The 27,642-nt window shown below is 39.6% G+C and overlaps 1 protein-coding gene across 1 annotated transcript in view; it reads left to right on the plus strand.

The window, feature by feature from the left end:
• Window positions 1–27,642, plus strand: part of glrbb (glycine receptor, beta b) — an 81,528-nt gene that overhangs the window by 18,341 nt on the left and 35,545 nt on the right. Inside the window, 4 exon segments of the mRNA XM_020917645.2 lie at window positions 4,696–4,829; window positions 11,476–11,582; window positions 17,775–17,842; window positions 23,862–24,088. Coding sequence (XP_020773304.2) covers window positions 4,708–4,829; window positions 11,476–11,582; window positions 17,775–17,842; window positions 23,862–24,088 — 524 coding nt within the window. The 5' untranslated portion in view covers window positions 4,696–4,707.

The raw sequence follows: 27,642 nt of genomic DNA on the forward strand, positions 1-27,642 counted from the left end.
CATCACCCCCCAGGAAATGATGACAGGTGCAAAGTATCAAAAGCAACCCTACTCATACAAAAACAAGAGCTGTGAAGTGAAAGAAAGGGCATCTGATACAAATACTCGCCTGTTTTGATGTGGAATGTGTGCTCTTTTTTTTTTAAGGCAACCATTGTTGTAGCAGCAGTCCCTGCCGTTGCTGAAGGCGTGTTGACTCAGTTTGGCGTACACTATCTTTTATCACGGCGGTAATAGGCTGAAATGAGGGACAGCGCAGACTTCCACCGTAGGAGCAGATGATCAATGAGCTCTGGGCAGCATAGCGTACGCCGCACCTGGGCCAGAGGCTCTGAGAGACTTGGGGCTAGAACCTGTCTAGACAATAAACTGCTCCATTTAATATACAGTAGAGCTGCCAGGGCTGGGCTAAGGGGAGGCGGGGTGAGGGTGGAGGGTTATGGGTGGAGGAAGGTGAGGGGGCTAGCATCGCTGTGGGTCCCTGGATAGAGAAAGAATCACAGAGGTTATATAGAGGCCCAGTGATTAATGGTTGCTATCAAGGAATGCAAGAGTGTAGTGCTTTAGCGTAGTGGCGTGCATTTGTACATGGACTGTGTACACCTGCCATTATTGAACATAAAAGAGGATATTTTATTGTTGACTGAGTGATCGTCTTTCTCTGAACAATTAGTATTACTCAAGTTTTAAACAATGAAAAACAGTCATTGAACCAGCAATAAAAGGATCCATAAGTTGCCCATTTGGACATTAAATGTAGTCCATTTCTTTTTCTTTTCAATATTCAATATTGACCCAGCAATATTGCAACAAAATAGTCAATAAAATAATCACAAAAAGATAAGAAATTATTCAAAACATGTCTTCACATTTCAACATTTCTAATGAGATAGTTGGACCTGTCTGTGGTTTTGGAGCGTGTTCCAGTCCACGGTACAGGAGGATATCAGGCAAAATCTCGTGCAACCCACCTGAGCATCGCGACCCAATCTTAGGGAAACAATGATGAAGAAAACTGAGCCATTTTGTCAGTTTTCCCAGACTTTGTTATAGTTACTACCACCAGCAGAGTCTTCTCGTTTTGTGGCAAAATAGTTAATAGAGCCCATTTGGTGTTTTGGTTCTTAAGATGATTTTCCAATCAAAAGCAGAATGAGCCTTACATGAGTTTCTCATTTGGGTTTCCAGTTTTGATGCTGAAACCCAGCTGGCATGAACTTAAAAGGACTCTCTTTGATCTGAATGGTCACCCAAGCACTTACAGTCATTAACCAGTGCAGCCTGTGCAGCTCAGTGAGTAAATTCTGGATGTTCTGAGCTTTCACATGAGGCATGGCCTGAGAAAAGAATTTTATGTGTCCTCTGTCTGCAGGTTAAAACGGTGGCAACCCAGGTTCAGTTGGGATTGTAGCAGCTTTCTTAAAACAGTAAGACTGCAGGCTACATACAGTTTCTGTAGGTGTCAGAATTGATGTGGCCCAGTGGGTCTAGTGTTTTCCCAGATACATGAAGGTTGGCAGTTCAGTCACAGCTTGGACCAACACCTGTTTTGTCCTCACACTAGGGCTGAGTGAATTTTACTTAAGATTCAGTCATTTCTAATCATCACTGATCAGCTTGTCTCTTTAATGGAGGTCTACAGTCAATCCTCTGACAGTAATAACACGTTCAGAGACAAGGCCTGAGACAAGACTGAGACTTTTAAATGCTGAGGTCAAGACTAGACAGAGACTTTTAAAGGCCGAGGCCAAGACAAGACCGAGACCACAGCCCATTGAGACCAAATCAAGACCATCTTTGTAATTTTCGATATTCAATTGTATTTCCAGTTGTTTTGGCACATATGTATCAATGTTTTTATAAATATATCTCCATTCTATTACTTGTCAAGTGTCAGACCTCAAGACCGATACAAGGCCAAGTCCAAGTACCTTCAAAACTGAGACAAGACCAGGTCCAAACGCGGTTGATTACGAAACAAAAAAATGGTCTTGAGGACGGTTTCGAGACCAAGACCGGTCTCAAGTACTAAGACACTACTTAATAAATACTAAATAGCTAACAAAACCATACAAAATGAGCTTCTTAATGTAGCTTGCTCAATAATTTGTAACTGTAATGAAAGCTTCAAATTCCCCGCAGCATTTTCCGCGGCTCAAGAGACCTCATCCTCAGAGTGCACGTTTGTTTTGCATGGGGAGATTAAGCCTGGGATAACTATTATTTCAGATCAGAGTCATTAGGCTCTGAAGTGTTGGACAGGGCCCAGTTGTGCGTGTAGAGACACTTCTGAGCCCATCCACAGGGTTAATGCCGTGTGACAGCAGACGGTCTCAAGAGGACAGTCCGGGGAGATCATCAGAGGAGAGCGTATGGTCAATCTAAGTTCACACTTCAGATTGTAAATGGACACTGTTTCTGAGTGACCATTAAAGGTGCGCTATTTAACTTTTGCGGCGAACTATTTGTCAATTGCTTGTCTCCATGGACATGTTATTGAAGTGTTAATATGAAGTGTCTCACAGTATGACATTAAACTTATCTAAGCACCATCAGCCTAAAGATAGATCTGTGAAAACGCAACCATGCTCAAAATTAGAACATTCTTGCCATTAAAATACCTTTAAAAACATAATAAACACCTGTAATTGAATAAATGAGAGGGATGCCCCAAAATAAGCTTAATGTCATAATATGGAACATTCCAGGCAAAGCAACACCATCTCTATGAAGAAAAACATGTCTCAAAATGTTGGGAAAAAAACTGCCCTTACTTACCGGATGTGCATCTCCACAAACCTGAAGCAGCCTGGGGTCTTCTCAGAAATCTTATTCCTTTGGCTATAATTTTCTAGCCAGGCTGGCGCCACCTAGTGCCTCTGCTCAATTGAATTTCTCTCCAGCGACTAGGTCAGGAATCAAAATAGACGGTTCGCAAAAACCCCGGAAGTGTGAGTTCGGACACCAGCCAATCAGCGAAGAGCCATACATTCTGTGTTGGCAACGATTCCCGAGATCGAGGATTTAAAGCCGGAACAAAGAGAATGTTTGGTGAATATTATCAAACGGAAAGACATTATTGCCCTTCTTCCTATGGTATTTGGGAAAAGCTTAATATACCAGTTAGCCCTATTAGCGGCGCATTACATACAACACAACCAAATAGCAGCGATTGGTTAAATGAAACAAAGTACCCGCCTACCGTCGAACGAACAAATTCTAACGGTGCAAGGTCAGGTGGTTTCTACGAAGTGAAACCCTCTGATGAATCAGGCTAATAATCTTCCACAGTATGGCATAAAACTTACCTATCTTGAAGGAAAAAAAAATATATATAAGTATGATTTTAACATTTTATTTACATTAAATCATGCAGTTGCCACCTCCATAAAGTTACGTACTGTCCCTTTACGTAATGTTCTGCTGAACTTGAGCTGCCATATTTCATTTTAAATTCTGTTTTCTGTTGTAAAGATTTACTTCCTTATACATTTTCTCTCAGTGTTAAATACTGTAGTTCTTGTACCAAAGCATATGCATAGCCCACACTGCTGAGTAAATCCTTCAGGTCCCTCTATCGATAGATCAATTCCTTTTAATGCAGTGGTTTTGGCGCCAGCCCAGTCCTGCATGTAAAAGTGACCTCATGGACTTCTTAATATGCAAGTCGTTAGCTAAAGTACTCCTTATTTCCGAAGTCTTCTGTTGGAGACATTATTTAGCGGTCAAATCCATTAAGTGTGTCCGCGATGACCGCTGCTAGTCCAATTTATGCATAAAGTTATTCCATTTGAATAAACAATCTTGATTTAAAAGACATGCTGTTTTGTAAGTGTGGCATCTAATTATTCATGGAAAGCAAACATGATCATAAACATCTTCGCTAAAAAGTATAAATAGAGCAAAATAGTGTTGTCACAATACCAACATTTCAAACTCAATTTCAATACTATAAGGGATAGACTCGATACTCAATGCACGTGCACGTCAGAACAACTGGTCTATAACTGGCCTACTCCAATTTAAAGAGAATTTTCAAAATGCATAAAAATCTGGTTTGAGGTGTTATGATTCCAATCTTTAACTGTTACAGGGGAGTCATACTAGGAGCTGACTAGGAGAGGCATTCAACTGCCTGGGCTAAGAAAACATAAAATAACCTGCAAAAATATTAACCGCGTGTTTCAACATGCACCCACTCATTTCAGACAAGGCCTTTGTGACACATTGTGACACTTACACGAGGACTGGAGCTCTGCTGTGCAGTTTGCCGTCACTATGTGTTTGTGCGATAACTATTTATTTATGAAGGGAAAAGGCTGCGGTCGCTCCGGTCGCTCCGGTCGCTCCGGCGTCCGGCAAAAATAGAATCCAACTGAATTGATCTGGAGCGCCACAGCACATGTGCGCTCTGAGCTCCTCCTGTTACTTTCAAATTATATAGAATACTCAGAGCCACCGGACCAGAGCTGCACCACGTGCAGTCTGAGCCCGGGGTAATCATACAACCAACAAATGTAAGAACAGTGGGAACACTGAGCTGTGGGAACATAGAGCTTTGGGAACAGAATTGACTCCATAAACGTAGTGACAGATTCAGTGGCTGACTGCTTAATTGCTTCATCAAACTTCTCTAACTTTCTTTTTATGCATCATTCTCGTTATCTAATCTTTTTGTTTATCTTTCTCCCACAGACTCTGCACAACATGGCGCTGAAAAACCTGGCCGTGGTCCTCCTGCTGGTGTTCCTGTGTCTGGACTGGGGCACGGCCAAAGAGAAGGGGACCAAGAAGGGCAAGAAGAAAGGGAAGCAAGTTTACTGTCCATCGTAAGTGCCTCTTAAACAACACCTATATACCCTAACTGCCCTGAGTACAGTAACCGGCTGTAAAACGTAGCACTCGTTAAACCTTAATGCAGTTATTGTAAAAAGAAAATGGCACTGTAAATTAAAGTGTTGTATTGTGGGAAATTTGCCGCTGTTGAACGCTTAGGTTGCAGAATGAAACCTTGTAAGCCTTCTGTTGATATGATGCGACAGGATACAAGGTAATAGAAAATGGACTATACAGTAATGCCAATGTAATTATGGATATTAGATTAATATTTTGCTGACTGTGACACACACAAATCTGATTTAAGGCCATTGCATCAATTTTTAAAGGGCCCTTCTTATGCTTTTTTCTGATCTATGTAATAATCTTGTTACATCACAAACAGACCTGGAGTTGTTTTGCTTCATTCACGTGTTTAACACAAAAACTGTATATGTGTGTAACAAAAAAAACTCTAATCCACCTTGTGATTTCACGTGGTAGTACAGGAAGTGCTCCACAAACTCCATACACCTTCACTAGATTAATTTGGATGTTTTTAGTCCTGACATTTTGTAAGTAAGTTCAGGTTTTTCGCATTCAGTTTTTGATTAAGCTTTTCCTGAGCTGCCAAAGACTTTGATACAAATGAATCAAAACATGATGCCCATTTGAAAAATGATTGACAATGGAAAAAATGGGACTTGTACCGTTTTAAGAATTTGGTTTATATCAAAGATAGTGTAACACCACATTAGAAATTTAAGCAGATTTCTCTTTCTTTATAATTGCTTTCTTTCTCTTAATTAATTATTTACTTACTTAATTACTTACTTACTTAAGTACCAAAATAAAGTTAAATTTTTTTGGAAAATGCCAACCCTTTATTTATTTCATTACTCAAACTTTACAAAGATAAGTGAATCTGCTGCTGTATGCTATCCCTGATTTCAGAGGAAGTGACTGATGGATTAATCAGTCAGAGAGATACATTCACGGCAAAAAACAAACGCAAACAAACAAACAAACAACAGAGAATAAACAACATAAAGGATTAATTCATCATAACAGCATTAATTTTCTCAGAATCAACATTTGAAGCACCAATCTATTATTATAAGCCTTATTCATCAGCCCGTTTCACTTCGTGGAAACCATCTGACCTCACAGCATTAGGATTCATTTGCTCGACAGTAGGTGGGTACTTTTTTTATTTGACAATCGCTGTTATTCGGTTGTGACACAAAAGGGACACAGACAGGTGCTTGAGTATGACGTCATGACTTCACAGCTCTTCGTGGACTGGCCATCGTGCGGTCTACATCTTGCAAATCGTCTAGTGTATTTCGATTCCTGACCTAGTCGCTGGAGAGAAATGAAACTGAGCGGAGGCAGTAGGTGGCGCCAGCCTGGCTACCAAACTATTACTTATCGAAGGTACAAGAAGTTTTATATTTTGTACTGAATCTTCCAGGAATTTTCGAGAGAAGTTGTTTACATTTGAGAGACACCTGCTACAAATTAGCAGTTGGGGTTGGATCATCTCTAGTTTGGACAGATGTTTTTCACACTCCATGATCCGATGGTCCAGGGATGGGCATGATTAGTCGATTAATCGATAATTGATCATTAAGAATTTCATCGATTACGTTCATTTTAATCGACAAACCGAATGTAGGTCGCTGTGCGTAGTGTGACCAAACAGGGGTCCGTACATGTAGCTCTCTGCACTCAGAAGGAGCGAGCAAACACAAACAGTTGGTCAGTCTGCAACGTACCGAAGCGCAAATGCGTATTTAACGATGATTTGTACAAGAAATTCCGCTCTTTCCGTTCCGGTCGGGACAAGTGTGAGGCCATGTGCACAGTGTACAAAGCAGCACATATGTTTCGGTGTCCAGTGGGAAAAAGCTTTACCAGGACACCGAAAACATGAAAAAGCTTTGCCAGGTGAGAGTAGCGCAATGTCGAGTACCACCTCCCACCCCCGTACGGTGTCCTGGTTTTGACAAACGCAAATATGGTCACACTAACCTGTATTCCACTGAGTCATGTCCTTCAGTCTGACACAAGAACTGTTTTTTTTTCCTTTGCATAGTTTATGCAAATTAACCATGCAGTTCAAGTTTCATTTCTGTGAGAGTTGCGCACGTCTTATAATCTCAAACAGGCTGATGTGGCTCTAGAGTGGTTATGGTTTATATGTCGTAATGTTGAATTTATTTATGCAGATTAGTAGTGCAGATAGTAATAATAATGATGATAAATTTGAATATAAAAACGTTAATGATTAATCTGTAATCGATCGTTAATTCTCCCGACGATTGATTAAGAAAATTTAATCTAATGCCCATCCCTAGTCCAGACCTTCCTAGATTCGAACAGAATGGTCAGGCCAGGAGGTTCACCCTCTACTCCAGCCCACTGTGTAATCATTTTAATAGTGGTGTGGGGTCTTTCTTGCACAAATCTGTCACTCTTATAAAATAGACACACTAATAGTCAACCCATAAATATTGTAACATACTTGAGTCAAAGAGTTATATTGATTCAGCAAAACGATATTTTTCTCTGTTTTGTCTACATATTTGACTGAGATTCCTGCTCACTGCTTTTCTGTGTAACAATGAATGAGTTCTGACTGGGATCTGGGCTTTCCATTGTCTCCTCCACCATCGTCGCCTTAAATGGTAACAAATGTCTCAACACAAAGTACATCATGAAATAAAGTAACATTCGTTTGAAGTTTTCGCAGTATTGGCAAGTGTAAGCCCTATGACATATTTGGTGTAGCGTGCACGGTCATGCGGGAGGGGGAGAGTGGAGGGGATTTATGCATTTTGCTTTGATCAGAGTATTTGTGGAAGTATGCATTCCGGTGGAGCGCCTGAAGCATGACAGGGTATATATTATGATATGTAAAGTGTGTTTGAAAAGTAAGGGGTGTTGTTTGACAGTTGTTTTGTATTCTGTTCCCTCTTCTTTTTTTTTTTTTTTCTTTTTAGCCTGGTGAAGAGTTGGAAATTGTTTCAAATATCTTATTATTCCTGATACATCCAACTAGTAATAATAGTAATAATAAAGATATCAGTACGGTCTAGGGATGGGCATTCGATGAAATGTTCTTAATCGATCGTCGGAAGAATTAACGATTGATTATCAATTGATCATTAACTTTTTATATTAAAATGATCATCATTATTATTACTATCTGTATTACTAATCTGCATAAATAAATTCAACTTTACGACATATAAACCGTAACGACTCTAGAGCCACATCAATCCGTTTGAGATTATAATGTGTTTAATGCAGCTTTGTGCAACTCTCACAGAAACGAAACTTAAATCCGCATCGCTAATTTGCATAAACTAAGCGAAGATAAAACTACAGCTCTTGTGTCGCTGATGCGGTCAGTTTTTGTCGGATTAAAAGACATGATTCAGGTGAATACAGGTTAGTGTGACCATATTTGCGTTTGTCAAAACCAGGACACCGTACGGGGGTGGGAGGTGGGGACTCGTCATCGACATTGCGCGACTCTCACCTGGCAAAGCTTTTTCCCACTGGACACCGAAACATATGTTCCTGCTTTATACACTGTGCACATGGACTCACACTTGTCCCGAACGCAACGGAAAGCGTGGAATTTCTTGTACAAGTCATCGTTAAATACACATTTGTGCTTCGGTACGCTGCAGACTGACCGACTGTTTGTGTCTCGCTCCTTCTGAGTGCAGAGAGACACATGTACAGACCCCTGTTTGGTCACGCTACGCACAACAACCTACATTCGGTTTGTTGATTAAAAGTAACGTAATCGATTAAATTCTTAATGATCAATTATCGATTAATCGATTAATCATGCCCATCCCTAGTACAGTCACCACTTTCTCCTGATGCAACACAAGCTAGATTCAAAAATGGCCATCCAATCCAATCAGATTTGTTTATTTCTTTAATGTATGTGAAGCAAATATGCTCATTGGTCACACATCATGTTGAGCAAATGCAGTTTCTCTCACCTCGGATTTACAAAGTTTAGTTCTGCAAAGTCTGGGATGTTTTTGAGTTTTCATTTTCTGTATAGGACATATAAATAGACAGCCACTGCTTGTGTTAGCTCTAGGGTCATTTTGCTTTTTAAACTGTGTAGATCTTTCTTCTTTTGTGTTTAGAATAAATACAGTTATTGCGTAAATTATTAAAATAAAGCAAAACTCGTTATGATTTTGAAGAATCACACATATTTTTTATGTGCATGTTTAAAATGCTAATTAATCGACTCCTCATTTCTTGACCTACATTCACACATTTTCTAGAAACACCTGTGACTGCAGGTGCACAAGGGTATGTCTGTTTCCATAACAACCTAAGCCTAACCCATAGACTGTGTATATAAATGGACGGCGCGCTCCAAATAGGAAGTTCTCATGCGGCCCTTCCGGCTCCTTCTGATCTTGGCTCCAATTGACGTACATTGGAATATTGTCGTCCCCTCTCTCTGTAATTGCTGCAGTAAGCCTCATTATTTTGATCTTAAAATTTACGTATTTCACAGTTTTGTCCATTAAAAAAAGTCCTGTTCATAATATACAGCCTGGCTCCAAATTCTTTCCTGTATCCGTTAGCATTGTGAGCTTCATTTGAGTGAAGCTGAAAGCCGTGGGTGACGTCACACTCGCGTATTCCACTTTTTTATACCGTCTATGGTCTAACCCTGAAGACATTCTAGACATTATAGTTTTGGCAACTATTTCTGAAAGATTCATAATATGTAAATTGTACTTGTTTGAGCTTTTAACCATGTTATAACAGTATCCGCACTGAAAACTTAATAGAAGTTGTGTTTTGCTTTATTCCTGCGTCTTTCATTAATCCACTATTCCATTAATTTCCGCAGTTTAAATTTTCATGTGAATTTCTAAACTCCATAAATCATTTCCAGAGCACATTTATTACAAGTGCGTTTTATTAACATGCCCCACTCCCGTTGTTTAAATAGCTTTTTTCATGGTTCATTCCCACTGCTGCCAGGAGATGGCGTGCTAACCCCAAATCCCTGTTACTTACTCAAATCCATTTGTGTGCCTCAACTAGTCTGTGCCTAATATAAATGCACCGTTACGTCCAGTGGGTATCAGAGTTCATATCGGCTATAGATCAACTGATATGTCTATTTTCTTGGCCGATGCCATTCCAGTTGTTTAAAATTAACTTATGACCGCTGATAGGGGCTGATTTAGATTATTTGCGCCAAATTATGTAATTATAGCTTTCGACAAACTCCCCTACAGTCCCTTCAAATCTTCAAGAGAGCTGTATAGTCAGTATAGTCTGTATAGTTATCTATTTGCAAGTTTTCAAGTTAAGTTTTCAAGTTTTCAAATTAAACTTTATGCATATTCTTTAGGCAGCAGGTCGGCCAAAACAAAATATCTGTCTGTGCTGGAGATTAAAGACCGATAGCTGAAACTAAAAACTGCAAATATCACCCTGATTCTCATGTCAGTCTATCTCTGGTATCAGCTGCTCCAGATATGTTATTGGAATCTTTTGAATCAGTTCATTACAACTCAATTGTAGTTCCTCAGTTTACATACCATATTTTTCGGACTTGCATCAGCCAAAAAATGCATAATAAAGAAGAAAAAAAACATAAGTCGCACTGGACTAAGTTTTGGGGGAACATTATTTATAAAATCTGAGACCCGGAACCGACATTTCATCTTGAAAGACAAGTTACAGTAATAAAAACAGAATAGAGAACAACAGACTGTTAACGTCACATATGAACAGTTCTTCAGATAACTATAGCATAAACAACAGAAGAGAAAAAGTTGACCAAACTCTCCATCTCACTCCAAATCACTAAATACATTGAATTCTTCATCCTCGGTGTCATTTCTGAGCAACTCCATGACCTCCGGAGGCAAACAGAGCACCACTTCCTTTTCTGCGTAGCTTTGTCAGACTCAGCATCAGTTCCAGTTAGAATTATTCCAGCCTTTCTGAATCCCGACAGGATGGTTTCAGTTGGCTCTTTCTACAGGAGACATGTGCAGTAGAAGTAGCAGATACTGGCACACAAGCCCAGAGCGCCCTCTTGTGGCTGTCTGTGTGAAAATGTCAATATATAACTGGATGTATAAGTTGCAGGACCACCCAAACCATGAAAAAAGTGTGAGTTATAGTCAGTAAAATACGGTACATGTATTTTGATAAATTGGTTTAAATTGGACTAGGCCAGTTATCTGGTTTTCTTAGCGTCCATGTAAAAGTAGCAAGTGTAAAAGAGCCAGCGCTTTAACAAACCCCAGTCCAACTTTATTTTCTTTACAAAGCAAGATATAAACTAGTGCGAAGAATTGAAAGCCTGAATGAATCAAATCATGGCATTGCCCGAGAACAAATAGGCCCAATTGTCTTCCCAGATCTGTACCAGTCTTTGAACTAGCCTACTTGTCTAAACATTTATTTGGCTGAAACAATGTGTGGGTGGTCTGTGGGTGTGCGCGGGTGATCGAATACCACTGCGATGGTAGCTGTGCGGAGTTAGGGTTTTAATCAGATCAGTCTCTGCATCTGGACCTCTCATCTGCCCGGTATGCACGCTCTAATCATCCCCCCTTTTTTCTCTTACTTTTCTGTTGTTTGCAGGCAGCTGTCATCCGAAGATCTGGCGAAGGTCCCTGCCAATTCCACCAGTAACATCTTGAACAGGTTACTGATCAGCTACGATCCACGAATACGGCCCAACTTCAAAGGTGAGCTGGCCCCCTCCCTTCCATCTGTCGTCTGGGTCTCACTTTTCATTTACATTATTTTGCGGAGCAGTTGTCACGGCAATTAAGGAGGAATGTTCAGTAGGCATGTCTCTTCTAGATAACTGCTTAAAGCCGGGTGTCCACCGCACGATTTTGGCTGTCTGCAATGAAAGACTTCTGGTGTTGAATAAAATCTTGAAACACTGCCAGGTCTTAGAGTGAGACAGGGACAAAGATCAAACTTAGAACCGCCGTATGACTAAAGATGAGCTGTGACTGATATCGAGCACGTTGGACAGTCTCTCCCCCGATTTCCTTTCATTTTCAGACTTTTATTTTTAAAATGTGAATCGCCGCCAGACTGGGGAGCTTGCCTCATGTAACTTCTACAATTAGGGAGCCCTTACCACACGGAGCAAATAATATTGACAAAGCTCTTAATATTTCTTGGACTATCCTAATAATGATCAGATGATTTCTTTTCAATTTATCGGAAATTATCATAACACACCTTTAAGCTTTGTCTTGCTCAGTGGCAGAGTTAGCAATTTGGGGGCCCTAGGTGAACTTGAGTTTGGGGCCCTCACTGTAATGTTTTGTTGTTGTTGCTTTTTTAAAATTTAGTTTTTTTTCCCCCATTGTTCATGAGACATGTACATCTTTATTTGAATTAGGGTGGTTTGGAAACTTGTCTTATTAGTCAGGTAGCCTACGAAATAACAAGAGCTGAAAGTTGTTGTTTTTTTTAACATATGATTATGATGATGATTGATTATGCTATGCTTATGTTCAAATCAGGGTCAAGCTGACTAGTCCATTTTAACATGGGAGGGGGGATTCTTTGACAGTTAAAATAGATTTGACAAATCTGACACTATTTTGATGGTGTTTTCATGTTTAAAAATAAACCACTCCCATTTAATGTCATATTGAGAGAAAATTAAATTGCTCTGAGGCCTCAGCCGTTAGTGGCACTGAGGGCAATTGGTTGGGGACCTCTCCAGGCTGACTAATGGTAGTGCTGCCTCTGGTCTTAGTCAAGGAAAGCTTTAAAGGTGCACTATGTACCTGCTTGTCTCATTAAGATAATGTTCAGTTTTTTAGTTGGCTACAAAAAAAATATTTTGCCTAGTAGACATATCATTTTGGAATTGTAGAACAACTCCTGTTTTTTTTCCTTTAGCTGTTAGCATTAGCATTTCTGTTTTTGTAAAAGTAGTTCAACAGAGGAAAAAGGCTGGAGACCCCTGGTTTAAGTAAACAAATTCTGAACCAAAGGCTGCTGTTACGTAGCCAGGCTGGCGCCACCTAGTGCCTCCACTCAATTTCATTTCTCTCCAGCGACTAGGTCAGGAATCAGAATAGATTACACGGTTTGCAAAAAACAGGCAGCAGCCAATCAGCGAAGAGCCATACATTCTGTGTTGGCAACGATTCCCGAGATCGAGGATTTAAAGCCAGGATAAAGAGAATGTTTGGTGAATTTTATCAAAGGGAAAGACGTTATTGCCCTTCTTCCTATGGGATCTGGGAAAAGTTTAATATACCAGTCAGCCCCGTTAGTGGCGCATTACATATGTCACATCCAAATAGCAGTGACTGGTTAAATGTAAAAAAAAAAAAAAAAAAAGCAAAAACGCCTGCCATTGAGCGAACGATTTCTAATGCTGCAAGGTCAGACGGTTTCTAGTAAGTGAAACCAGCTGATGAATCAGGCTAGTTATGTGGATTGTAGGTATAATAACCACTATACCTGGTCTTTTATTTGTCACAAATGTCATAAAAAACATGTTATATATAGATATGTTTTATGCCATAGTGTGGAATTTTACAGGCAAAGCAATAACATCTGCACAGAAACAATAAGGTAGCGGACCCGACACCTGAATAGTTACATAGTGCACGAAGAAACAGTGGAGCAGTGGGCCAAGTATTATCTCATCGACCAGAGAATCTGCAGATCTCTAATGGTTCTACACTAGTGTTGTGTCCCTGAACAAGACACTTTTCTCCTCTTGCCTGCCTATAGATTAGTTGTTTTTGTCGAATTGTGTTTGCCATAGGGACCTTAGCCACAAAACTGCAGCAAATGTTTCCCCACTAGGTTTGAATGGCAAATTAATTAGGAGTGAATGAATAATGCATACAACTTATCATTATGAGAAATATAAATATATCACCAAAATCCAATTTACCATCATACCTAAACCACAACTTCCAAGAGTTATTAAAATATCCTCATTCTCTTGCTTTTCCCATACATTTGACCTCTCCACTCACCAACACTGATTTCCCTTATATTTACTTTACGTTATATTCTAACCTAGACCATAAATACACTGTGAAAGCCACTCTTTGTAATAAATCCAAGCGCCGGTGCACCATTAGAAGGTGTTGCAGAGTCTGATGGTGTTAGCAGTCCCCAGGTGAAATGTGCCATATTTTCCAGTGGATTTCGGGAGCTCGTGTTTGATGTGTCTGGGGGATATTGGCGGAGTCGTACAAACATCTGCTGCTCATTTTGGGTGGGCTTCGGACTCCAAGTTTTCCATTCACGTCCATGTCCTAATCTCCCAAATTGTATCCCCCAACTGCGCCCACAAGCCCACTTTCCCAAGCTCGTAAAACGCAGTCAGATTTTATAGGTGGTATAGAGATTTGGGATTGTTTTGGTTTGTTTTAGGAATAACTTGCAAGTAGATTGAAGATTTGTTTAGATTAAAGAGAAATGCATTGCCAAAATCATTCAAATGTATTGTGTTTGTAAATAAGTGAATTTGAGAATTTGTAAGAATAAGTAATAAAAGTGTAAAAAAGTAAAATATTCAAAAATATTCAATTAGTTCCATGACAATGTTAAATAAATGACAATAGTTAAATTAGGTTTACAAGTCAAATAATGTAGGTCAACCCTTGTTTCAGTAATATTCTGAAATTTAGTACTTTTAACCTGATTACTAATCAAACAATGTTTTCTATTCATAATTTCTATATTAAAATAAAATATAAGGATTTATGGATCTAAAATCAGTTTCCCCCAGAGGTAAACATGCTCACATCAAATATAGCTTTCACTGATCATTCTAATGCTAATTTATTCTTAATTACAAAAAACATTAGACATGGTGGCCAATGGTTGTTTATGGTATAATTTGGTGTTTTGTTTTTCAACTACTATAGGCTCTATTCACTCTTATGTCTCAAACCAGGAAGACGTTTGGAAAGATGCAATGGCAACTTATAACCAGGCTGGCGCCACCTAGTGCCTAAGCTCAATTTCATTTCTCTCCAGCGACTAGGTCAGGAATCGGAATACACTAGATGGTTTGCAAGAACCTGGAAGTGAGAGTACAGGCACCAGCCAATCAGCGAAGAGCCATACATTCAGTGCTGGCAACGATTCCCGAGATCGAGGATTTAAAGCCGGAACAAAGAGAATGTTTGGTGAATTTTATCAAGGGGAAAGACGTTATTGCCCTTCTTCCTACTGGATTTGGGAAAAGCTTAATTTACCAGTTACATATGTCATGACCAAATAGCAGCGATTGATTAAATAAAAAAAGTACTTGCCTACTGTCAAGTGAATACATCCTAATGCTGCAAAGTCAGACGGTTTCCATGAAGTGAAACCGGCTGATGAATTAGGCTAGACAACTTGCGTAGTTAATAGTTGTAAAATTTGGTAGTAAGTTTGACAAAATCTAGGAAAAATGAGAAAACTGCCCAGTCATCTAAATGTCATTGGAGCGTTCCATGATGTTCTGAGCACACTGGGTACACACAGTTAGATGAGGGCGCATTCCAAAGAGCACATAGGTATGCAGTCTTTATTTTACCGCTGATCATATTTACTCCAATGGGTTTTATCACAGGCGAGCCCAGTGTCGGTAACTACACCAGAAGTTGGAATCGCATCTTTCCAGATATCTTCCTGGTTTGTGACGTAAGCGTGAATAGAGCCTATTATCCAATCAGAAAGCAAAATGAGCATCACATGAAACTCTCAGCTGGTTTAAACCTAAAATGCCTCTCTCTGATCTGAATGGTCTCTACCTAAACCCCAGCACCCGCAACCAAACATGAATCCGTGCTAGTGCATCCTCTGCAGCTCAGTGAGGGAATTCTGGAGGTTCTGAGCTTCCACATGAGGCCAAGAATGAGTATACCTGAGTGCCTATATACATGTAGGCACCGGCAACAGTACAATTCCTTTAAGATTTTTAAATGCATTGAAGGAAAAATATACTGACTGAAGGCGCTGAGAATATTTAGTGTAGTGTATTACTGGTGAAAATGATTATTCAGTTGCCCTTTTATACTATATTTATGCAGCCGTATTATTTCCATAAAATCTTTTGGCACTTACCTTCCGTAGACATTCCTTTTTGCAGTGTAAAGTTAACAATGTGCCTGGGCATTAAGTGCGGTTAGCGTGAGTAAACTGGTGCGGTGTGAGATCGGGGAGGTCCTGCAGTTTGAAATGTTTTTGAGGTTAAACCAAAGGAACAATAAAGAAAAACCACTTACCCAAACAGTTGTGGAGGAGGAAATGGCCCACAGTAGCACTTATGTAGCCCCGAGACACGCTGGTATTTATGTGAGCATTAACAAGAGGGGATTTGGACCGTATGGAGTGAAGTGCGTTCCTATTGTGAAAATAAGATAGTGTTGCCAGCGTGATCATGGATGCAATTAGCAAAATGGGAGACTTTGTAACTTTTCTGGTGGAGAGTACACCACCTGCTTCTCTTCAGGGAGGTGTTATTGCTCTGACTCGAGTGCTGCGTAGTACGGCAATATTGGCATTAAAGGGATAGTCCGGAATTCTGGACATAGGACCTCATTTCCTAGTGAGCCAGAGTGTTGGAGACGTGTGGAGAAGACACTTTTTAAAATATTCCATCCAGTCCTTGTATTTGCAGAGGTCGCTGGTGCTAGGCTAGTGCATGTCAATGGCCATAGTTAGCCTGTCACTAAAAACAGTCTTACCCACTCCACAAAACACCCGGCGCAAATCTGATATTACGCCAGACTGTCAATGTAAATGTCTGTGTTGATAGAATAATTTTAGAAGTAAAACCAACCTTGCATTTGAAGGATTTATGTCAGAGCAGCAGCAGTGAGTTGTACTTCCTGATAAAAGACTTGGCAGCGGCGGACTGATATATGAGAAAATAGTCCCTCAACATGTGATAGGTCATGCCGTGCAAGGTAAGTTTTATTTCAAACATTATTCTATCAACACAGACATTCACATCGACAGTCTGGCGTAATAATAGATTTGCTTTGGGTGTTTTGTGAAGTGGGTAAGTTTTTAGTGGCAGGATAACTATGGCCATTGACATGCACTAGCCTAGCACCAGCGACCTCTGCAAATACAAGGACTGGATGGAATATTTAAAAAGTGTCTCCACACGTGTCCAACACTCTGGCTCACAAGGAAATGAAGCCCTATGTCCAAACTTCCTGACTGTCCCTTTAAGCTTATCTATGAAGACAAATATATGGTGCCATCAGACCAATTTACCGGTCAGATCTGTAGTTAATCAAGTCTCAAGTGCTTCTGAACGATCTTTGGATAGAGCAGTAGGCAGTAGGAGTCTCTACTAGAAAAGTTATGTAAAAAAGTCCTCTACAATTAACAATATCTTAAAGTACTTGATTTTTACTGTGTTGAAGACATGAGAAACAGAACTAGTTCATTTTAAACCCTTTGCCGTAGTCAAAAGTTATTTCACGCTTACCTTATGCATTCTGAGCATAGTTAGTCAATGCCATGATGGTAAAGCTAACAACAACTAGCATGGTAACACACACTTTCTGATAATCTGACAATAAAATGCTTTCTAATTAGATACAGACAGCATGCAGTGGGCACATTTTGAGCTGCTTATACAATATATCAGGGGCCAGTAGCGCAGTTGGTGGTGTTGGTCCACTGATCCAAAGGTTGGCGGAGCAGTCAGATCCTTTAACTAACAGGTTGGCAGTGCAATTCCAGCTTGGTCTATGAACGTGTGAATGGGTGAGTGGTTCTTGCACTGAGAGAAGACAAATTTTCCTCAAATGCATGCAGGACAAAAAATAGGAAAAACAGAGGCTTTAATTTTGACGAGAGCTCAGTTTTCCAATCCACCACTCGCCTCACTTCACTAAACTCATCACTAACTTCCATCTTCTCCCATGTTCCAGGAATTCCAGTGGAGGACCGCGTCAACATCTTCATCAACAGCTTCGGCTCCATCCAGGAGACCACCATGGTAAGATAACCCACAATGCACTTCACCGCTCCGGACGCTATCGACAATCAATGCCTCTCCCCATCACCGTCACCCGAGAAGTGCATTGTCCTCTATTCTATCAGCGCGTTCGGCAGGGAATCGTTCAGGAGTGAATCGTTCAGCAGTGAATCGTTTGGATACCGTGCTTTTCACGGCTCATTTATCTGACGGCTTAATTGCTGATAAGGGAGTGTCGCTGGAATGCTAATTACGAGATTAAAAGTCAAGGACGAGGCTAAAAAAGAAAGTGTCCCGTAGTGCGCTAACGAAGGCGCTGCTCATTTGAAGCGCAGGGAGGAGGCCTGTAATAACCCGTGACAGCACTGTGTGTAAATATGCACAATCATGTCATAGACAAGACAGGAGACAGCGATGCAGATCCGGCAGGGCGCATCAGTTAGCATAGTGTTTAATTTGGTGTATCAGCAAGAAACAGCGCTAGCGTAATCAAAGTGACTAATGGGAGGTCATAAATTAGAGAAATGCTTTGTTGTAAAGGCTGTTTGTGAAGTGTTCTAAGGTCTAGAGCTACACTCAGGTTTTTCTACTAAAGTTTGAGGTATTATTTCAGGAATTATAGAGAAAAGCTTTAAGAGTAATCTTGCAATAACAATTTTTATATACATACAGTATACACACATACAGTGTATATTTATAGTTGTAGTAGTGCACACATGTATTTACTATTTGGCAACAAATGACTAGTTTTTTAAGGTGAGTAACTTTTTAAGCAAAATGATCCAGATGTTGTTCTTGAAAGATGAAATAATTGCTTAAAATGTAGTGGAGGGTATACCATCTGCTTTTATCCACACATACAGTATGTTACTGCTTTACCTAGAATATTCCACAGCATGGCATTACTTGTGTCCATAGAGACAAACACACAGTACCACAAGTGTAAGAAAGGATCTGTGGGAAAGGTGAGCCCACACAGATTAAGAATGCATAGTTTACAAGGTATTTTTGACCAAAACACCTGCAATGAAATGAAAGATAGATTCATTTAAAGTCATTTGGTGGAACATTCAGGGAAAGAACTAATCAATCACAAGCATATGGTGGACTCCTAAACAGAAATATTCTGCTTTGCACAAAAATTCAATCACTCAACTTGTCAAATTAGATTTTCATAATTCGATTTCCAAATAGAAATACATAAGAGATTAATGTTATAGAAGAAATTATAAAAACATTGTTAAATATAAAACATATTTAAGAATTCCAACAGAATTTTAGGATAACTGGAAAAGAAAAGCCAATCCTAACAAACAGAACAGTTGAGAAAGCTATTTATGCCCCACAGTGCAGAAAGAGTGAAGTTGAGAAGAACACATTTCAGAGCAGACAGACAGGAGTATGGAGTGACTCCCTGCTGTCGCCCTTGGGTGCCCTGTGACTGATGATGTTGCCGAGGTGATGGAGGAGGGAGATGTCACAGCTGTACACCTGTTTGGATGGACCATTTCTCTGTGGGCTGTCACTGAATCCAACACCTCCATGTTTCACTTCACACTTGAGATTTGTTGAGCTCACTTGGAGCGCACAAGTGTCAGCTGGAAACGGACAAAACGATGGTTTATACAACAATAACAATGTTGTATTTGTTATAACTGTAAAACCAACTTTACAGTAATCGGGGAAGTTTTAAATCTTAACGAAACTAAAGAGCAACGTTCAAAACTACGGAAATGTGTGAATAACAGTTTCTTTGTATTTGTACGTCCACATTAGAATATTTGTTTTTTCTACACTATGCTTGGTTTATAATTTTCCTGCTATTGGTAACATTTTGAGGTAAAATATTTTGGTTATTATTATTATTATTATTATTATTATTATTGCTATAAATGTATCATGTAAATACGAGATTGATATGTTTTAACTTTAACTTAACTTTTTTCTTTTTTTCTTTTTTGGATTCATTGGTTTGAAGAATTTTAGCCAAACACTTTTTTTTTTTTAATTAATTGGTTATTTGTACAGTCCCTCAGTTGTCCAGGTAGAATTCATAGCAAAAGGAGAAGTCCAATTAGTCAACTGGACAAAAGTTTATTTGGTTGAAAATATTTTGCAGCTCATCCAAGCTGCTTCTTCAGTTCTGTAATTTCTGAATTTCTCCTTTTGCTATTAACTGGCTAATTATTTTATCAGTACAGAAAATGTTTGTAAATACAACTGCAAAAAAAAAAAAGAACACATGGAGTCAGCTAGCTGGAGCTTATCACTTTTGAAGGTGCTGTTTCCCTATAGGATTGTCAAAATTATCGAAAATCAGATGCTTATTAATACAGGGTTCCCACTCTTTTTCACTGACAACATTTCAAAACTTTTCCATGACTTTTTCATGACCTAAAGTGAATTTTTATTTATGACACCCTATATGTGTAGAACTTGGCATACTAAATATGAAATATTAACCCTTTCCACTCACCTTATGGTTTGGATTATAGTATTTTGTAACTTTCAAAAAACTATAATCCAAACCATTTTATTGCATTTATTGTTGTCTTTTTTTAAACAAAAGGCGCATATGTTTGGAAATAATCATAACAGCCTAATGACATGACTTAACAGAACACTGTAGTTATGTGAAAGAGATACTAAAATTCCATGACTTTTCCAAAACTTTCATTGAATTTACAACATTCCATGACTTTCCCAGGATTTCCATGATCGTGGGAGCCCTGTTAATACTAAAAGTAGTACCTAAAATACTACTGTATGACCACATGCGATATACTGTGATTGTATATTGGAAATTACAATCTTGTCTATAAAAGAGGTTTTAAATCAATATCAATACCTGTTCTTTTAGTACTGAAATTGAGTTTGAAATATTAGTAGCTATTTACCATTGTCTGAATACATAGTGCTTTTTTTTTTTTTTTTTTTTTAGAGATACTATAGATATGATTGTATCAGTACCACACCATGTCTCAATTAATCAATCCACAGGGTATGTCTTACCTGAACCAAAAATGTCTTTAGTCGACTACAGCCCTAATTTCTAACACAAGCCATCCCTGCCTCTTGAGTGAAATAACCTCACAAATCACTGAGCTTAAAGGAACAAGAACACACTTGCAGATTCTGAATTCGCCTTGTATCCCTAAGTGGACAAAGTGCTTTTATATGCCCAGGGAATCACACACACACACACACACACACACGCACAGTCTATAATAGAATTGTCTGAATCGTCTGGGTCTAACCTCCTCTGCTCCTCTACCATTGATTACCGGCCCGTCTTAAATCTCACCGGAGCACCGCGGAGCCTTGGCATCCCGCGAGCCAAGAGGGAAGACGTATTTCGCCGCTTCCTGTTTCTCGAAAGACGAAAGAGGTGTGGGAATTGGCCCGAGTGTTTCTATCAAGTGTACCGGAGCGGGGCTGGTTCGGAGCTGTCAGCCCTGTCACCGAAGGGGTAGAGCAGGTCGAAAATCACTTCCTCCCCATCGGAAAGCTCGGCGCGCCTCCCGAATAGAGCCATCTGCCAGAGGAACGCCGGTTTCAGGGAGATTTATAATAGCCGCCAACTCTGCCGTGCCAAGTCTGAGGCAGGTGCAACCAATCCACAGTGTTTTACAGACAGGACAGGCAGGTGCGAGATGGAGAGGTGGGCTGGTCGTGCACGGGGGTGTCAGGCTGTCAGAACTATCGAGGATTTATTGTTTTGAAGAGACGGCAAGGATATTGTAAGAGGAGCCTGAAATAATAATGAATGTGCTATTGTACCCTTAGCATGGTTTGGGGTTTATTTCACATTTGTGTTTCAAGTTTAGTTTAAAATTGTGTCTAAATTATCAGTGAATTTTGATTAGATATCCCATATATTTAAAAAGGAGGACTGTCCACTGTAAACATCTCCAGGAGCATTCATATTTGAGACTGAAATATGAACTAATTAAGTAATACAAGAATCCCATGCATTTCAGAACTAGAGATCTAAACAACAGGTAGATTTTTCTGTAAAAATACGGAATATTTGGTTGTTTGCAGAGAATATTTGATTATCTCTATTTCAGTCTTTGTGCCAACTCAAATTGCGATTTCAAATTCATTGTGGGATGTTGTGCAGCTCTAGCAGCAGGTGGAATGAGCCATGATTAAAATAATTTTAAAATATAAAAAGGAACAGTGATTTTTATTATCCGTCTGCTAACAGATCTATTTTATCATAGTGAAGACAATTATGCCAAATTAGAAATTAACCAAGAGTTCCAATGTAATTCTGTTTTTTGCTTTTCAGAACAGATGTAATGATCAGTTCTGAAAATGAGATGTTTAGTCCCATTTTACGGTGAAAAACTTTTTGACTCTATAAATAGGGATGCACCGATACCAATACTGGTTTCAGATATCAGTGCCGATCCAGGAAAAATTGCGGGTTTGGGTATTGGTTCCGTGATACCGGTTCAGTCGATATCATGGTTGAACTTCAATTGAACTTAAATTCATACAAAGCTGTTCAGTAGGTACTTCCAAGATAGTTACATAACACAATCAAATACATTTTGTAATAAGTAAAATGTTTTTTTAAAGGAAAAAAAAAAAGCCATTTTCAACCCCTCCACTGGTATCGGTTAATATTGGACATCGGCAGTTACCTAAAGACGTAGGATTGATATCGGTATCAGAACTGAAAAACCTGGATAGGTGCCTCAATATCTAAAAGATGAAAGACTTTATCATAATTAATTACACAATTGGTTTATGCAATCACTTTAACTTTAGTACACAGCGCAGAGACTTTGATGTAGTTTTATAATTTGAGCACAGAGCAGACGCCTGATTGTTCGAGGGTGCTGTTAGCCGGAGTAGGGTCCAGCTGGTGCTTGGTCTCCTCTGTTTGACACGTCGTCCATCTTCACCCGCTGCATTAAGAGTCTGTGGTACTCACACCTGCTCCACAACAGCTTGAGCCCCGCCAAAATAAAAGTCCCTCTGAGGTCCACCGTCCCAGCAGCACAGAGCACAGCTTTACCGGAATGGTCCATAATGAAGAGTGTGAGAAAATTTAAACCAGTTCATTATAAAAGGTTTGCAGTGGTCCGAAGTTATTCCTCATTTACCTTGTGCATTCCAAGCTTCCTAATTATTCACCGCAATGTTATTAGCACTTTTCTTCTGTTTGTCTCTATGGAAATGTTGCATACTTTGACTTATTTATCTCCGGGGAAGCATGCATACTAGAGATGGGCATTCGATTAAATTGTCTTAATTAATCGTCTTGAGAATTAACAACTGATTATCGATTAATGTTTAACGTTTTTTATTACTATTACTAATCTGCATAAATAAACTCAACATTACAACATATAAACCATTACCACTATAGAGCCACATCAGCCCGTTTGAGATTATAATGTCTTTTAATGCAGCTTTGACACATTGAAGATGGTGAATCTGTTCTGTGTGTCGCGTTGGAGATGGTTCCTGTTTTCAGAGATCATACATGTGCAGGTTTAGAGCAGCTCTTTATGTAACATTTCATTTCACTCACTTTATTTATGTTGGTCACTTTATTTATTTTGGCTACTCTTGTGATAAAAAGACTGAAAAATGTTTGTCTTGTGGACGCATGAGCTCCCAACTGTTGCAATACCCGAGATACTGCGCATACATGCAAAATCGGGACAAAAAAACTGATCATACCCAAAACACTGATGTGCATGTAAACACACTCACTGAGTGGTACAGTGATCTCCAAGGAGGTGTGCCGTAGCAGAGACGTGGGAATGTTGCGCTATCAGACGCAGCCTTGTCTCCTTATGTCACACTACGCACAGCAACCTACATTTGGTTTGTCGATTGAAAATGAACATGATAGACAAAATTCTTAATGATCACTTATCGATTAGTTGACCAATCATGCCCATCCCGAATGCATACCAGCAGAGATGAGATATGAGTGCAGCTTTTAAATCTGTCTAAAGTTTAATTGAGTTTACAAGCTGCATCTATGTACACCTGAGCATCTTGTGTTGTTTTCCAGGATTACCGAGTGAACATCTTCTTGCGACAGCGCTGGAATGACCCTCGTCTGAAGCTGCCTCAGGAGTTTAAGTCCGAGTCCCTCACAGTGGACCCCAAAATGTTCAAGTGTCTGTGGAAACCAGACCTGTTCTTCGCCAATGAGAAGAGCGCCAACTTCCACGACGTCACGCAGGAGAACATCCTGCTGTTCATCTTCAGGAACGGAGATGTGCTCATCAGTATGAGGTAAGCTTTTTTTGACTTCGATAGAACTGTTGTAGTTTCATAGTTCAGTGTTATAATGCCTGGTGAATCAAGAAAAGGCAGACAATGAAAAGTCCAAAAAAATAACGGGTATTATTAATTACAAAAATGTGCAGGTTTCTGGGAGCTGGGTTGGAGGCTGGGGTGAGAGTCCAAGGAGGCAGAATGCAAAAACCTGGTCTGAGGAAAAACAAAAAAAAAGGCAAACTAAGTTGCTGGAGAAACAGACAAAAATTCAAGAAACAAAACTGGAGCCAATAGTTGTACCAGCATAGGATAAACTATGAATCTGGCGAGGTATGGATGCTTGAACTGGCTTTTTAATACTGCGGAGGTGTAGGTTGATCGGCGAATGAGCTGCAGGTGAGTAGTTGCTGGAACCAGATTTGAGGATTGTGCCAGATTTTCCACCCAGCTCCAGACACACAAGACAGTGGGGATGGGAAGACAGACCAAGGTGAAAAAAACAGGAATCCTGACATTTGGATGATCCTACGAGCTGTGCTGCCTGGGGAACTTTACCCCTGCTGTGTCTCCTGTAGCAGAGCCAGACCCCTTTATGACAAATTTAAGACCTTTAACACAGTGATCCCTAACATTTTTTGCACCACAGACCGATTTTATATGTGATAATACTTCGTGTACCGGAGGTGGTTGGGGGGGAGGCATGGTGTACAGTGGTTAAGTTCTGACTAAATCCTGTTTTTAGACCTGTTTTGAGTTTGACCTGGTTTAGACTTGGTTCAGTCCTGGTTCAGTCCTGGTTTAGTCCTGGTTAAGTCCTGGTTTAGACACGTTTTAGACCTGGTTTAGACCTGGTTTAGACTCTTGGTTTAGACTCTTGGTTTAGTTCTGGTTTAGAGGAACGGCCCACACAGAGTACAGGAGGAGGGACAGTCCATCCAGCGTACGGGAGGGGGGGGCGGCCCATGCAGGGTTATGGGAGGGGTGGTTTGTACCAAACGACCCACAGCCCGGTACTAGTCCCCCGGCCTGGGGGTTGCAGACCTTTGCTTTAATGCATGAATTTATATAGATGTATATATATCAAAAAAAGTTTTGTGTGTGTTTTTGCCTTTCAGTAGTTAGTAAATTAAGATGAGATTATTCATTTGATTATTGTGGGGGAAAAAAAAAAAAAGGGAATGCAGCTGCTATCTCGGCTTATATCTTGATCCAAATGGTTTGTCGCATATTTGTGACAGTCGGTGTTAAAGGGCTATATCGAGGTTTGTTATGTTGCCCAGAATGTCCCAAACCCTTTGCCTGGCTCCATGGTGGGCCCAACCCTAAAAGGTTCTGGGGGAACAGCTTCCTGTGGGCTCACTACCTGAAGGAAGGACCAAGAGGCCGGTGCAGTATCTTTGGGCAGTGGTCAGGAGCATTCAGTTTGTTGTTTACAATTTCTGTTTGTTGGTTAGGTCTATTGAACTGCTCTAAGTGTGAACTGTGCCTGAGTCATATTAGCATAATCGTTCAGGCCCCTGATGGGTGCCGTCACACCTATTAGCATACTGGCTCTCACTACTGAATGATTATGCAAATATGAGTCAGGCACAGGTCATTACAAACATAAACTATAAACAAACAGCGGTGTTAGTTTCATTGTAGTTAGATCTGCCCTCCTCAAATTACTGTCCACCAGAAATCTGACCAGAACTGAAGAAGCAGCTTGGATGAGCTACGAAATGTCTTCACTCACCTTTCTTCAGTTGGCAGAATTGAATTTTTCTACTGGATGACTGATCGATTACACAAACTCGGGTAGATGTGTTTGGTGTTGGTTATGAATGTCAGTATAATACACATTTCTGGAATCTAACGTTGTACTGGACAATAAAACACCAAAGATTTTAGATTAAGACAAGCTTATTTTTTGACTGTGGTTACAAGTTATGAATGGGTAATTGCTCTCCATACAGTATGTAAACTGACCACAACCAATACTATGTCACTATTTGCGGAAAATATAAAAAGTTTAACCCAAAAGACATGACGGACAAGGGGAGAAATAGAACATCATACCCAAGCAGAGAATTGCATTTGTGAGTCTATGGGCTGCTGCATATTATATTCAGTGTCATCTGGGGACTGTCTATATGGGAGCTGCCCTCTCGTATAAATCTCTCCATTCCTCACTAGATTACATTGTGACACATTTAGTTTTCAGTCTAGGCCCAAGTGCGACTCAATACGGCACTACAGGGATATGACTGTACAGTATCCTACATCTACATTGATTTGAAACGTCTTCCAGACAAAACTAAAACTAGGGAGTTAACGATTTCTTAATGTCACCGTGGGGTAACTTCAGCAGTAGCAACTAGTAACTTAAAACATACAACATAACTGTACTTTCTACATAAAAGAAAGTATATGTATTATCTGACAGAGCCTACCATTAAGACTAATTTGCAATTAACACAAATGGACTCCATATAACCAGGAGCACAGGTTATAGTTTTAATACTGTTCAACTACAGATCGACTAGACTGACATATTAGGTGTCTTAAATATAGACGAAAAGGCAATCAAATGAATGAGTAATCAAATTAATAAAATTACATTTAAAAACATCACCTGTTCTGTAGCCTTAAAAGTGCAGAATGTAACTTTTCTAGTGGAGGATCGACCATTTTTTTGAAATCTTATTGTTAATTTGCATCTGATGTCATCAATATTCCCTGGGGGATGTGAAGCTAACTGTAGGCATGCTCTGTCTGAGGCTTTGTTAGACTTTAATTTGATCTTTATTTCAACATAATCTAACTGGAAAGATCTGATTTAGTCGGGATTACAACAGATGAGATGATTTTTACTGTTAAACAGGTCCCTCAGAAGAAAAACAGTTTTTCAGATAGTCACTCTCATCTTTTTGTTGAAAATCAAATGGATGCTCATTTTAAGACTTAAAAACAATGGTGTAGGTTTGCATAGGGACGGTGGGGACATGTCACAACCAATATTTAGTGAAGACAAAATAGCCCCTACCCTTTAATAATCAAAAATATAAATTGATTCCAATATTTTTCCAATCTAATAGTATTAATTTAATACGTTTGTGTTCACATTTTGTTTATTAGACTTTCTGAGATGTATTCAGTGATATAGTGACAGGGTTACTCCTGTTGCTATTTCATTGGCTGCAACACAGTGATGTCATTAAAACACACAACCTTTGAAAAACTTTTCAAAAGGAACTTACTTGGCTTCATTTTTATTAATTAGCTGATAATGTCCCCACCAAAGCTGAGACCAAACCTACGCCCTTGGCTGATCTCATCAACATTCCCTGGGGGTGTGAAGCTAACTGTAGTCATGCCCTGCTACAGTCTGCTCATGCTCTGAGGCTTTGTTAGATTTTAATTTGATCTTCATTTCAGCACAATCTGACCGGAAAGATCTGATTTAGTCGGAATTACAACAGATGAGATGAATTTCACTATTAGTCCCACAGTTTTTCAAATTCTCTCACTCACTCTTTTTTTTTTTTTCCTAAACAGGACCATGAATGCTCACTTTCAGACGATCTTTA

Source organism: Boleophthalmus pectinirostris, unplaced genomic scaffold (assembly GCF_026225935.1).
Source record: "Boleophthalmus pectinirostris isolate CB_2022bp ecotype Guang Dong unplaced genomic scaffold, ASM2622593v1 HiC_scaffold_23, whole genome shotgun sequence".
In the NCBI taxonomy this organism is placed as follows: Eukaryota; Metazoa; Chordata; class Actinopteri; order Gobiiformes; family Gobiidae; genus Boleophthalmus; species Boleophthalmus pectinirostris.